Below are 13699 nucleotides of genomic sequence, written 5' to 3'. Positions count from 1 at the left end.
ATCCAGACAATCTACCACAGGTGTGTTATTTATATTTTGTGAAAGTGGGATGTGGAAGTCCTCATACAGAGAACTAAACCCGACACAGGGAACTATGCCAACACATGAATGAGGCAGCACAGGCAGAAAACTCCAGATATGGTCAAAACTAGAAAGATAAGAATTGCATAAGTAAACTGTAAACAATTCTGCAGGTATTAATCTATAATGTCTGTCTGTCCATAAGCTATACACAAAGCCATGGAAAGGTAGGCCTATATGTTACAGACCGATGACCTGTAAAATACATTACTGACACTGAATGGGGAGGGGGGGGGGGGGTATGCGCTCCAATCCACTGGGTGGCAGTGTACCACTGAAGATGGTCTGAGGGGTGCAGGCGACTCGTGCATAACTACCAACCTACCAACTAGCTGATTTAGCTAGCTTGCTGCACATTTTAGACTGTCAACCATTTTAAAATAACGAGAGGAGGACCACATAAACTCTTCAGTCATCAAAGTAAGCATACACGCAAACACAAGGATAAGCGGAATAATCTATTGGTGGCGGTCGTAGCTGTTTAACGTTAGCTAGAGCCGTATGTTACTCTAACATTAATTGACGCAGATTGCTAGCTAGATAGCAAGTTAACGTCAAACAAGAAAATGCATAATGCACACATTTGTTTTATCGGATGTAACGTTAGGCTTATATTTGCAATTCAGAGCTGTCATGGTTGAGTTGGTTAACGTTACATGTCTCATGTCCCTTTCACGTAACGTCAGTGCAATGCAGTCAGGTTATCTTGGTAGGAGAGGTAACATGAATGTTGGAAGGCAACCAGGTTTAGCTTGCTAGCCTAATAACATCATCATTTTAATAGGCTATGGTCTCATGTATGTATAATGTTAAAAAAAAAAGTATTTGTTTACCCAGATCTGAAGGGAACAGAGGCTGGACATGTCAGTTGACAAAGTACTGCGCCTAAGGGCTCCACTGATTGTTGCTTTGACTTTGTTGTCCTTTGAAGCAATCTCCATCGTTCATGCCACCAGGGTAAACCAGACATCTAATTATTTATTGGTCAAATGTCAGTAGGCATAGTTCTATGTTGCTCTGACCATATGGCTTTATTTGCAGAGTTTTGAAGATATACGATGCAAGTGCATCTGTCCACCATACAGAAACATCAGTGGACACATCTACAATAGAAATGTGTCGCAGAAAGACTGGTGAGTATGCTATTTACAAAGACTTTAGTGTGAAAGCAATGAGACAATCTTACATAAAGAAGTGAATTGATGGTGAAGGTGATGGTGTCATTAGTAACTAGGGGAAGTTAATCTGTTCTGTCTCCATCATAGTAACTGCTTGCACATTGTGGATCCAATGCCTGTTCCGGGACATGATGTGGAAGCTTATTGTCTGCTCTGTGAATGCAAATATGAGGAACGCAGCAGTAATACAATCAAGGTACAAAACACACACACACACACACACACACACACACACACACACACACACACACACACTATACCATGCTGATTCAAAATGAAAAGTAATACAACATGACATATAATTCTGCTATATTGTTTTAAAATCTTGATGATTTCCTCCCCACAGATAACCATAATAATCTACTTGTCCGTTGTGGGCGCCCTGCTGTTGTATATGCTGTTCCTGTTGCTTGTTGACCCACTTATCCGCAAGCATGACCCTTACATTCAGCCACTGCACAATGAGGAAGATGCAGAGGTACAGGTACATGTATACTACTGCTGTATTAGTACAGGTCAAGTGTGTGTGTGTGTGTGTGCGCGTGTGTGTGTGTGTGTGTGTGTGTGTGTGTGTGTGTGTGTGTGTGTGTGTGTGTGTGTGTGTGTGTGTGTGTGTGTGTGTGTGTGAGAGAGTCTGTCTCTGTCTCTCTCTCTGTCTCTGTCGATGTGTGTGTATGTATAATGTAGGACTGGATTGTAAATATGCAGGAAACAAATGTTTTGACTGTTCTACTGCCCTATAAAGCCAAAGTGTAGTATCTTCATTTTTGTGAAATTCACCTTTTTTATACCAGTATAAAATACCATGTCCTCCGATACATTTCTTAAAATCTCATGCATCTGCTGTAACATTTCCTGGAGATATAAGGGTTTTCATTTGACAGTATCTGCTCAAATGCAGTTTGGGATTTTTGTACATAGCTTTGGCTTTGTAGGGCAGCATATGCATGTTTGATATTCAAGCAAAAGTCATTTCATGCATCTGGATGGCTGTTCGTGTATTGTTCTGTTCAATACTGGTGACCTGAAGAAAACGGTCTTCTCACCTCTCAATCTCCCATCTTAGGACATTCGGACTCAGGCTGAGGCAGCCCAGGGTCGTGGGAGCACTGTTCTTGAGCGGGTCGAGGGGGCCCAGCAACGCTGGAAGAAGCAGGTCCAGGAACAGCGGAAGACTGTGTTCGACCGTCACAAGATGCTCAGTTAAGCTGCCAAGGCTGCTGTCAGCCCTGATCTCCTCTCCCTAGCCCTGAAGTGCTTCTACCAAGCTCATGCTTTAAACAAAGATCTGGATATTAAGTAGCACTGGTCTTCTTAAGAAACAACACGTCTCCATTTGTCTAATATATTCAACTACACTGGATTGTGTATTAAGTGTCTGAAATTGAATTTACACTTAAACTCTCTTGTAGCCTGATAGGGAAACTACTGCTACTTCAATCTGGACTCTGGCTTTCAAGAAGTCTGCTTCTGTTGGTATAGGGTTTTCTGGAGTGATTGTTCATAAACGTGAAGCTACACTCGCATCATCTCACCTCGCTCAAGCTAAGCAATTATGCTGCCTCATGGAATCACCATGCATTTGGTATACCGTAATTTCCGGACTATAAGCCGCACCTGAATATAAGCCGCACCAGCGAAATTTAGGGAAAAAAACAAATGTGTACTTAAGCAAGCCGCACTGGACTATACTGTAAGCTGCAGGTGCTAGACCATAACCTGTAATATCCATAGGTTGAGAAGCCCCCCTGGCCGTTAAAACACACAGATTAGCCGCACTGTTGTATAAGACGCAGGGTTCAAAGCATGGGAAAAAAGCCGTGGCTTATAGTCCAGAAATTACGGTACATCATTTGGCATTATTTACTAGTTGTATTATTATTTGTCTTTATCTACCTTGTTTTGCCATTTATTTTGCTATGCTGCTACAAATGATGTTCACATGGAGAAAAGATATCAACTTTAGGATAACTTCTTTGGTCTTATTCACTTTGGCTTTATTATTATCGACATACAGTACACAAGCAAAAGGACTGGTTTTCTTTCAATTGAGTTGCACATTTTTTCATATGATTATTGTTTTTTTTATGTGGTCTCTATTTCTCGAAAGGGCCATTAACACCAGGAACGGTAACTATAACGATAACTATAACTAATGACAAGAGCGTCCACGCTGACCACTGGTAAGGAAAGTCTCTTACTGTATCTCCGTGTGTTGATGAATGTGATGGCCAAAGTGTAATGGATTCTGATTGGCTGTCAGCTTTCTATCATTCTCAAAATTGAAATTGGTCTCCAACAATATCGTTGTGTCGTCATGTTATCAATATAGTATGTGTGGACGCTTTCATGAGCTAGAACGACACTGTTTTGACGTTATTGGTATAGTCATCATTTGTGATGTGAATGGCCCGTAAGAATATACATCCAGTTTTATAGAAATTGGTTAATGAGATGTACCAGATTTTCAATTGCTAATATTTCTTACTAATTACTCGCTAAGTACTTACTTGCTAAACTTACTACGGTATTTGTAGAATATGTAAGGTACATTTCTAAGCAGGAAATGAATGATTACAGTTGGCATGTTACTGAGAAGACAATGAATTTTCAATTAAATCAGTTTTAGCACAATGTCAGAAATATAATATGGGCTGCATCGCTAGTCTGCACTTTCTCTGAAAGATTCTTAAAATCTACCTTCACTGCACCTCTGTTTTGGAGGGTGATTAACAAATAATTTATGTTCTGTTTCATTTGTAATAGTTTTTAAAACTATTACTTGAATGTGTTGTGACAACCATAAAGTAAATGTGAAATTGCAGTTGTTTTGCACTGGATTTTATGTGAAGTACATATAATTTATTTGTTTTATTATACATTGTACCTATATTTTCATGCTTGTATTGTACTTGGGGAGCATAAAAATAATAGTTTAAATGATTTGTCGTATTTGTCTTTTGTGTTCATTGAGTCTAGAGTATTGAGGTGACTCTACAATACTCTGGCAAGGCTATGTCACAGAGATAATTCTGGTTTATGGAGTCATTTGTTTGTTAGCACCTCTAATTCCCCAGAAACCCCCCCATTCAACCACATACTCTGCAGCACTGGTCAGACTCCATAAACATTTCCCGCAAATATCTGTGCAGTGTCGCATGAGTGCCGTTGATGAGCGAGTCCCCCGGCCCGCCCCCCTACTACTGTACTATCCCCCTGCCCTCCTCCGGTTGGTCCTCACGTCTACCTTCTGCGATGATTTTGTCAGGAGAGAGCAGTGGTGCGCGACAGCTGCGTTTTGGTGGCTTCTGCTTTCTGCTGCTTCAGGAGCCTGCCCTTACTACCCCAGACCCCCCCAGACCTGCCCTCTCTCTCCACCACACACACACACACACACTCTCACCCTCCCCACCCCAACTTTGACAACTCCCCACCCACCTCGACCACCTCCAGCCCCCCAACCCCAAGCATGGCCAGTCAGACCTCACAGTCTATATATAAACCTCAGGCCAACTGCTCCTCCAGCTCGCCACTCCTCTAATTTCCCCCTCGCCTGGTGTAATTTTTCGAGTGGAGAGCAGAGGGCCAAGAAGGGAGGCAGCCCCTTGTTCCTCAGAGAGATCCAGGGACTGCGGTGGGGAACGCAGGGTGGCAGAGGTGGTGGAAAAACGGGCTCCGTTTGGACGTACAGCAAAGCTGCTGGTCATGAAGCTGCAGTGAGAGGGAAGACAGAAGGACTTTGGACACGTGTTTTTTTGGGAGGAATTTGCATTGGATTTGGACAGCTAGACTCAAGTGCCTTATTTTATTTTATTTTTATTTTTGTCTGCGCTTTTCTGAGCGGGAGCAGCCAACATGGAGGGTGTCTTGAACGAAGAGGAGCTGAAGAGGAAGCAGAAAGAGAAGATGAAGAAGCTTCAGGCCACGGGGGGAAACCCACGGCCCGCCCGCTCCCTCTTCTTTTTCACGCTGAAGAACCCCCTGCGCAAGGCCTGCATCAACATCGTGGAGTGGAAGTATCCTTCACGCTGATCTTTAGATCTTTATCTGATGCTTTTAGAATATTCGCAAACTGCCTCTGAACCAGCAGCTAAACTAGGGCGCTAGTCAGCAAGGCAACAGCAAAGCAAGGTTATATGAAGCGGAATAGCCAGGCAGGTAAAGCTGACACCACAGTTGTACATTAGGTCATCCGTCCAGATACATAATGTACACTCAACAGCATACGTGCATGCAGAGCATGGATATCTGTCTTGTGGAGAGGGGGAGAGAAAGGACCATCCACTCCTCCACTGGCCTGCTGCTATAAATCCATTGGGGCATACAGTACAGTAGCATTTAAATAGAGAGAGGGGACGACCGGGGGTGGGGGTGGGGGACACAGTTGACATTACTGTGGACACCCCTCTTTCTTCTGGTGTTGTCATGTCTGCACGGCTGACAATAGCAGGAGGGGTGGGGGCGGAGGGTGTCAAGATTGTTGGCGTGCACTTGACTTACCAGAGTAGATTTAAAGCATTTAGTTAAGGCCTTGTCGCTGTCTGGGGTGCTTATCCACGGCCTAACCTCTAGCTATTTAAGGCCACCGGTGAAAGGCTTCAATGAGGCCCTTTAATTTGGTGATAATTGACCAGCTGGTGTCCACATTGTTTGAAATATGGAGGACTAAAATATCAGGGCATAGTTCAGAGAGAAACATGTTGTTGTTTTTTTTCTTTTTTTGGTTCCTCTGTTTGAAAGTCACCTTTGTACCTAACAGCTATGTGCTCTGTCTAACATCAGCACTTGAAAATAGTGTGTAGTTTTCCTCATTCAAATCATGCAATTTCTCTCAAAACAAAAGGGTTTAAAATGAGTGATAGAAAAGTATATGAATATAGTGACCATTGCCGCATCATAGTTCATTGCATACTGAATATTTCGCATGCAATATGAAGAAACTTTCTCAGTCATTACCTACTCTCAATGACTCTAGTTAACAGTGTGAAAGTACAAACACAATTCCAAACAACATCCTGTCAGATTCAGAAGTAGATCCAGTGGGACAGAGTAGGGTTATTAATTGCCGGTCTGTAATTATACAGTCAAGGCCTCTAGTTAGTGCACTGTGCGTGAATGGTTTAATAACTCTGGGACGCTGCAGCTGTTCACCCACATCACAGAAGACATGATGCTGAGACGGCAGGGGAATTCTGCAGCATCGCCCTCTACTGGTGGATATGCACACGTACCGTAGCGGGAGGCTGGGTTACAGTGAGGCGCAGGGTGGCAGATATATGTTGTGCTTTAGGTGTGCTGTTTCAGGGTGGTCATATGAACAGACGATGGTGGTAGTATATGTGTCATGCCACTTGTGACACTAACAAGAACTCTTAACCCTTCAATGGGGTTGTTTTGGTCATTCCTAGTCAGTTCCCATATGCGAGCTCAGAGTGTCCATTATTTTTACGGGGCTTTTTCCATTGCTAAAAATAAGGGGGGCAGTATTAGGATGCTGAATGGAGCCAAAGCCAAAATCAAAATAAAAACACCTTACTTTGTAGGTCTGGAAATAGCTGCAGTCTAAGGTCTTATCAATTTCCATCCTAATATTGTTTCCATGGGATTTCAGCTTACCTATGAAAATACACCTGCAATTAATGCAGGGTTTTGATCAGCCTTTGCAATGTATTTACATTTAAAACATTTATGAGTTTATATACGCCTATCCGTTTATTTTACTTCAAGCAGACAAACAACATAATTGCTACTGTATGTCACACAATCCCCATATCATAATCCCAGTGGTCTTGCCGTTGTTTCCTAAGCGCTTCCTTCCAGGCCGTTTGAGGTTATCATCCTGCTGACTATCCTGGCTAACTGTATTTCCCTGGCCATCTTCCTGCCCTTGTCCGAAGAGGACGAAAACAACGGCAACTCCACCTTAGTGAGTGAACCTTGACCTTTACACACACACACTGGTCAGTATGATGAGATTAGACATGCTTATATTGGAAAGCTTCAGTGTTGGTGGCATTGCTGTTTTACAATTGTTTCATACTTTCACACATCACTTGTTTTTACATATTTTGAATCAGCATTATGTTGGTCAGTGCTGTTTTTGTGTGTGCGTCAATCCTCACCCGGCCATTATAGTTTTTAAGATTTCAGTGGTATCTTCAAGAGGTGCTGTATGATTAATAAGGTATACCAAGCAGATTCTAGTGAACATGAATTATGCCCTCAATGTAACTTGATTGAAGGATGATTTGTTGTAGCAATAGTCTGATGATGACAGTTATAGTGACACATTGTATGTAGGTCTTGTTAAGCAATTATGAGACGGGTTGTCAAATAAATCATGGGTTTGAATTAGATTCAATACCTAATTTAGTGTCTAAACTGTGATTAAACAAATTCTCGATATTTGAATAATTCCATTATCCTGAGTACATGTCTCCTGGAGGCATAATAAGTCACACTTTATCACCAAGTCATCAAAATGACAAATGCAAGTGATAAAGGGCTGGTTTAATTTCTTTCATCTTGTCCAAACCCAGACAATTACTCACAGGTAGTCCAACCTGAACAAGGCCAGTAATACATCTAATAACCCATTGAATTCTTTGAGCACCAGCTCAGAATGTAAGCATGTTTTGCTGGTGTACCTAACAGTATCTCAGTTTGTATGAATATATCTGCCATCTACTTCATGATGAACCCTCAGTGATCAGCATCTGGATGGCCACTTCTTGGACCATGATGAATCATAATAGTGATAATAATAATAACACATTTTGTCTATATAGCGGCTTTCTCAAACTCAAGGTTGCTTTACAAAGTCAAAGCAAGACAAAACAAGAGTGAAAGAAAACACAGGAAGTGTTCAGGATTAACAGAAAGGTCTCCAGAACATGAGGGATGAGCGTGTCTGTGTGATGAGAGTATTGGAGAAAGTCAACTATACAGTACATGTTCTGTGACTCTGAATCCCTGATGTGTTTTTGAAACTGAGACGACAGTCGAGTGGCAGGTGCAGGCCCTCCTGGTAGGAGCGCTTTGCGTTGTGCGCTTTATATTTAGCTCACGCTCGAAGAAACTGAGGAGCCGAGGGCTCTGACGTCACTGAGGGGAGCATGCTCCTCAGATGTGAGAGTGGGTTTTAAAGATAAACTCCAGACCTATGGGGAGTTTCAGCAGGGCTGGCTGAAACATGTTCATATTGTTCAGCTTGTTGATCCCATAGAGGCTCTGTTGAACAAAAACAAATATTCTCGTTACTGTCAATATAAGGTACTTCATTCAAATACAGTACTTCATTACCTTAATATACTGTAGCACAGTATTAATGCTGAGCTTAATATTTGCAGTTGCCTGGAATATTGAACATGTCTACTCAGCATTCTGTAAACGAACTAATGCATGAAGTGTACAGTGCAAGACCAAATACAAGTTATACATCCCTGCAATAACTTCAGTTGATTAAAAAATCAACATCAGTGGAAAAACAATCTCCTGCTTTTCATGGCTGTCCAACAACATCAAGATTCTTGAACGCCTTAAAGACACTAAAGTATTCAGGTCACTCAGGGTGTGCGCCAGGTCATTTAGTCATATCCTCATGTCACCAGTAGTATTCTGCCGTCATTGGATTTCATCTGACTCCAATGGCGTGTCCTGATTTCTTCCATAACTTAGTAGTTGACCATCATCCCTGTAACGGCTCCCAACACGGCACCATGCTCGCTATGTGTCCTGAAACAGGAGCAGGGCTGAGACGGGCTGACCCAAGCCGCTCCACCGGGCCCTTAGAAGTAGGTCGGGTACAGTGTCACCTATCAGACGCACGCACGCTTCTGGAGACTGTGTGATTCGCATCAATCAAATATACGCAGTAAATGTGCTGTCCTGTGTTGATATAGTGCACACGCCCTCCACACAAGCAATTTGCTCTCAATTTCAGGATACAATATCAAGACAAACATCAAATGAGTGAGGAGTTCTTAATAACGAGTGAGGAGTTCTTAATAACGTAAACACACACTTTACATAATGCTTAATTCTGACAAATGTGTGTCATTTTCTCAGTCTATTGGGTTTTGATGTGAATTTTAAGGTTTTCTGTAGGCCTACTGTCATTTTGATTTCTTCCTGTATACTCCTCTCCTAAATGTTAAATAATAATTCATTCTAGGGAAAAACTTGAGATGAATGAAGGCAGGAGATGGCAGTACTCTTGGCTTGAGCTAGCATCTCCACACCTGACGACTGCCAGTCACAGTAAACAGAGTAACACAACCCTGCTGAATAAAACAGCTAGAAAACAGCTTATGTTGGTAGCTGGTTTTACAGTATAGCTGGTCTCTGCCGGTTTTCGCTGGTCTTTGCTGGTGTAGTTGGCCACCAGTTGCTGGTGTGACCATCTGAAGAAGCTGGTGTGTGACTAGCCTGTCATGTGGGATACAGCTGGTGTAAGATGGTCATGCTGGTGACCAGCTTGCCTAGCTTGATAATGGTGCTGTAAGATGGTGATACTGGCATGGCCAGTTAAACCAGCAATGTAGACCAGCAACACTAACTGCTTGAGGTGGTACGACAAGCAATATCAGCTGAATTACCATCGTAAGCTGGGTAAACTACTGTAGCTGAAAGCATGTTTTCGCTGGTCTACAGTAGCTGGTCAACCATCATAGGGTGGTCAAACAAGCTGGTTAACAAACTGGTCAACCAGCAACCACCTTGAACTGGTCAGGCTGCTTTTTTCAGCAAGGAAGTTTCACACAGCATTGAAAAAAAAAAGAATGTGAGCTTCTAAAATGACAAAGACTTCTTGTTCATTAACTTACTAACTAGTAACTACTTCCTAATGTAAATTACTCTGATGGCTCTGAATCAAAGATGAGTAGAAAGCATTCTTACAACAAACAGTTTAGAGAAAGTGAAGTGTGAGATGCCTTGCAAGGCAATTATTGACTGTTTATCAGCTGACTTATGTTGTGGTCTCTTTTCAAACAGATGACTCTGGAATACATCTTTCTGTTCATCTTCACTGTGGAGTGCTTTTCAAAGATAGTGGCATATGGATTCCTACTCCATGAAGGGGCGTATTTACGAAATGCCTGGAATATTTTGGACTTTGTCATTGTCTTTATGGGGTAAGATAAAGCTGATGAATGTGATCTCAAATCATAAAAATGTGTTCAGTCTTTCAAAGAGGCATGTTTTCACCATGTAAATGACTTCTCAATAATGTTTGGCATCTCTGTATCCTGCCAAGAAGCGAATTGTGTGAAAGTAATCATTCTTACTGCTCACGGACAACTGATAGAGGTAAAAAGTCTGTGTGGTGAACCGAAACTAAGCCAACGTTGCTGTTCCCACAGAATCTTCACTATCTTTGTGGACTCCATCAACAAAATGGGTGGGCATCCAGTGGAGAAGGGAGGAGGGTTTGACATAAAAGCCTTGAGAGCCTTCAGAGTCCTGCGACCCCTTCGCCTCATCACTGGCGTCCCCAGTAAGACACTGCAACTAGTCATAGGCCAAAACACTCGCGTTATTCACGTGGCGGCCATTTTGTAAACCAATACGAGGCTACAGAGTGCAATGAGTCAATTACTATATCCTTAATGTATTTCGCCACCTACTATTGAAGGCATAGAACGCAACAATCCTTTGGTTTATGTACCCTGTACCCTGTTTTGGTTGGCAATGGCCAACGCCTGAATAAGGCGAATGAACTCCACAGACTTGGCTAAACCCCACCAGTTCATGGCTTATTGACTTTGCCCTTGACATTCCCCTCCAGGTCTGCAGGTGGTGATGAGCTCCATCATCTATGCCATGCTGCCCCTATTCCACGTGGCCCTGCTGGTCTTCCTTGTGGTCACCATCTACGCCATCATGGGCCTGGAGCTTTTCAAGTGCAAGATGCATAAGACCTGCTACTATACAGGAACAGGCAAGTCTTGAGGACACAGCTAGGGGCCACAAGCATTTAGACATACAGTAGAAAGGCCAGACAGGAGTTTGTGCCTCAGTGACCTTTGGTCAATCAGCCCAGTCATTTCTATCATGTTTGCAATTAGTTAGTTATGTAGTTAGATAGTTAGGTACGTAGTTAATGAGTTAACTGCCAGATGCTAGCTGCCAGTGATGTTCCTTTTCTGTCACAGACATCTACGGGATTGTGGAGAATGATGTGCCCGCCCCGTGTGCCCAGGCTGGCCACGGGCGCCGCTGCCTCATCAACGGGACAGAGTGCCGCGGAGGCTGGCCCGGGCCTAACAATGGCATCACTCACTTTGACAACCTTGGCTTTGCCATGCTCACAGTCTTCCAGTGCATCACCACTGAGAGTTGGACTAATGTTCTCTATTGGGTAAAGCCATCAGTGCTCTCTAATACATGACTGCCTAATGCATCCTTGCAATAGACATGTAGTTGGAAACACATACACCTATCAAAGAGGCCACTCTGTTACATTTATTGTGTTGTAAATTAGCATTAGCTACTGTATAAACACCATGATGCATACATCACATAGCTGTTTTCAGCTAAATAACATAGCTACAATTTTAGCTTAGCTGTTTGTTTATACTGTGTTTGTCCCTATCAAATAAACTCTAAAAATAGTAATAATAATAATAATACTAATAATAATAATAATTATTCACATACAGTACACTATTCTTTACTTCTGTATTTCACATTTAGTGACATTTAGTGCCATTTTTTCTTCCAGGTGAATGACGCCATTGGCAAAGACTGGGCCTGGATTTATTTTGTGAGTCTCATTTTGCTCGGCTCATTCTTCATGCTGAACCTTGTTCTGGGAGTCCTGAGCGGGTATGATTGGGTTTTTTTAGAGTTTTTTTGCATTTTCTCTGTTCTCCATTCATTAATTTTAGCTCAATATCAATCATAATTCACACTTTGGGTGAAGAATTTGCTTCTTTCAAGAGATTATTGGAATGGGTTTTCTTTATACTTTTTGTTCCCTCTAGGGAGTTCTCCAAAGAACGTGAAAAGGCCAGATCCAGGGGAGAGTTCCAGAAACTGAGAGAGCGACAGCAGCTAGACGATGACTTAAAGGGTTACATGGAGTGGATCACTCAGGCAGAGATCATGGACTGCGGGGAGGGGAAAGGTAAATCAGATACACCTACCTCTCATTTTGTTCAAAAACATCTGCACCGTGTTTATGGGTATCTGAAACAATGTTCTTATCAGGTGTCAATCGCAAAATTTAGCACAAACTAAATTAATTGGTTATTTTTATTCTCCATCTTAGCACTGCTTCCACTGAATGAGAACTCAGAGTCAGACAGCCTGTTTAACATAAAAGGAATGACTCAACTAGTCTACTTGTAGTAAGTATGAACACAGGAAAGTGCTATCATTTGGGGTGAGAACTTGTCTTTTCGTCTCAAGCTCGTCACAAGCTCGTCACCAGCTCCCTCTGCTTGCTCCCTCTACAGTCATGCGGCACGCCGCTGGCACCGGGTTCTGCGGCAGAAATGCATCATCTGTGTGAAGACCAAGATCTTTACCCGATTAGTCATCCTCACCGTCCTCCTGAACACACTGGCCATCGCCACGGAACATCACCACCAGTCGGACACACTCACACTGTTGCAAGGTCCGTTTCGATTTAGAAATCAAATATTTACAATGTCTTAGTAGCCTAACTCACCTGGACTTAACATCCACCCTCTTTGTTGTAGATGTTGCCAACAGAATCCTATTGACACTGTTTGCCATTGAGATGGTCATGAAGATGTATGCCTTTGGCCTGCGGGCCTATTTTATGTCCATCCTCAACCGCTTCGACTGCTTTGTGGTGGTGGTTGGCATTCTGGAGATCATTCTAGTGACGGCTGGGGTCATGACCCCTCTGGGCATCTCGGTGATGAGGAGCATGCGACTGCTGCGCATCTTTAAACTCACAAAGTAAGTATATTCTACAAACTGAATGCTCACTAAAATGGCTGCTGTTGGTATTAAAATGACCCACAAGACTTGAATATAAAAAAACAACAGCATACTGTACACAAGGTATTTATATCACAAGATGTAAACATTTGGAGACCTGAACCAAAATGCAATCGTGTGGAACATTGTGTGACTTACATACAGTAGCCTTAGCAATCAAGATTCCATAAAACTGCACAACAATAATAAAGATAATCACTCATTAATTGATACCACTGAACTCTTCTCTTGTCCATTTGTGGCGGTCAGGCATTGGACATCCCTCAGCAACCTCATAGCGTCCCTATTGAACTCTGTGCGCTCGATTGCCTGCCTCCTCCTGCTCCTCTTCCTCTTCATCGTCATCTTCGCACTCTTGGGTATGCAGGTGTTTGGGGGCAAGTTCAACTTCCCCGACGGGGTGGTGCGGCGGAGCAACTTCAACAACTTTGGTCAAGCCCTGATCAGTGTTTTCCAGGTAACAAATC

The 13699-nt window shown here is 42.7% G+C and overlaps 2 protein-coding genes across 4 annotated transcripts in view; both read left to right on the top strand.

Annotated features, from left to right (window-relative positions):
* The first annotated feature begins 377 nt into the window (after positions 1-377).
* Positions 378-4202, top strand: tmem9 (transmembrane protein 9). 2 transcript variants are annotated; one of them, XM_062540431.1, is made up of 6 exons: positions 378-501; positions 919-1038; positions 1123-1214; positions 1347-1455; positions 1606-1737; positions 2326-4202. In XM_062540431.1, the coding sequence occupies exons 2-6, from the start codon at positions 943-945 to the stop codon at positions 2464-2466; spliced, it is 570 nt and encodes a 189-aa protein (XP_062396415.1). In that variant the 5' UTR covers positions 378-501; positions 919-942; the 3' UTR covers positions 2467-4202. The 2 variants fall into 2 exon arrangements, with proteins under 2 accessions (XP_062396415.1, XP_062396414.1); XM_062540430.1 differs by having other exon boundaries at positions 1606-1743.
* A 653-nt stretch (positions 4203-4855) lies between these two features.
* LOC134087140 (dihydropyridine-sensitive L-type skeletal muscle calcium channel subunit alpha-1-like) overlaps positions 4856-13699 on the top strand; it is a 24244-nt gene continuing 15400 nt past the window's right edge. For both annotated transcript variants that reach the window (XM_062540429.1, XM_062540428.1), the window contains exons 1-12: positions 4856-5275; positions 7080-7185; positions 10254-10393; positions 10622-10755; positions 11047-11199; positions 11414-11619; positions 11983-12086; positions 12245-12387; positions 12532-12610; positions 12719-12879; positions 12965-13190; positions 13482-13689. In XM_062540429.1, the coding sequence (XP_062396413.1) occupies positions 5115-5275; positions 7080-7185; positions 10254-10393; positions 10622-10755; positions 11047-11199; positions 11414-11619; positions 11983-12086; positions 12245-12387; positions 12532-12610; positions 12719-12879; positions 12965-13190; positions 13482-13689 (1821 nt within the window). In that variant the 5' untranslated portion in view covers positions 4856-5114. The remainder of the gene's footprint in view (positions 5276-7079; positions 7186-10253; positions 10394-10621; positions 10756-11046; positions 11200-11413; positions 11620-11982; positions 12087-12244; positions 12388-12531; positions 12611-12718; positions 12880-12964; positions 13191-13481; positions 13690-13699) is intronic.

The sequence above is a fragment of the Sardina pilchardus genome, chromosome 7 (genome assembly GCF_963854185.1).
Source record: "Sardina pilchardus chromosome 7, fSarPil1.1, whole genome shotgun sequence".
In the NCBI taxonomy this organism is placed as follows: domain Eukaryota; kingdom Metazoa; phylum Chordata; class Actinopteri; order Clupeiformes; family Clupeidae; genus Sardina; species Sardina pilchardus.
Note: the sequence above shows the minus strand (reverse complement) of the source record. Positions and strands in the feature narration are given on the sequence as shown.

Bases quoted from the DNA above. Each gene is read 5' to 3' on its own strand.
- tmem9 (XM_062540430.1), top strand. From the start codon at position 943: ATGTCAGTTGACAAAGTACTGCGCCTAAGGGCTCCACTGATTGTTGCT. The intron at 1,039-1,122 runs GTAAACCAGACA...CTTTATTTGCAG, and splicing joins CCATCGTTCATGCCACCAGG to AGTTTTGAAGATATACGATG. The intron at 1,456-1,605 runs GTACAAAACACA...TCCTCCCCACAG, and splicing joins GCAGCAGTAATACAATCAAG to ATAACCATAATAATCTACTT.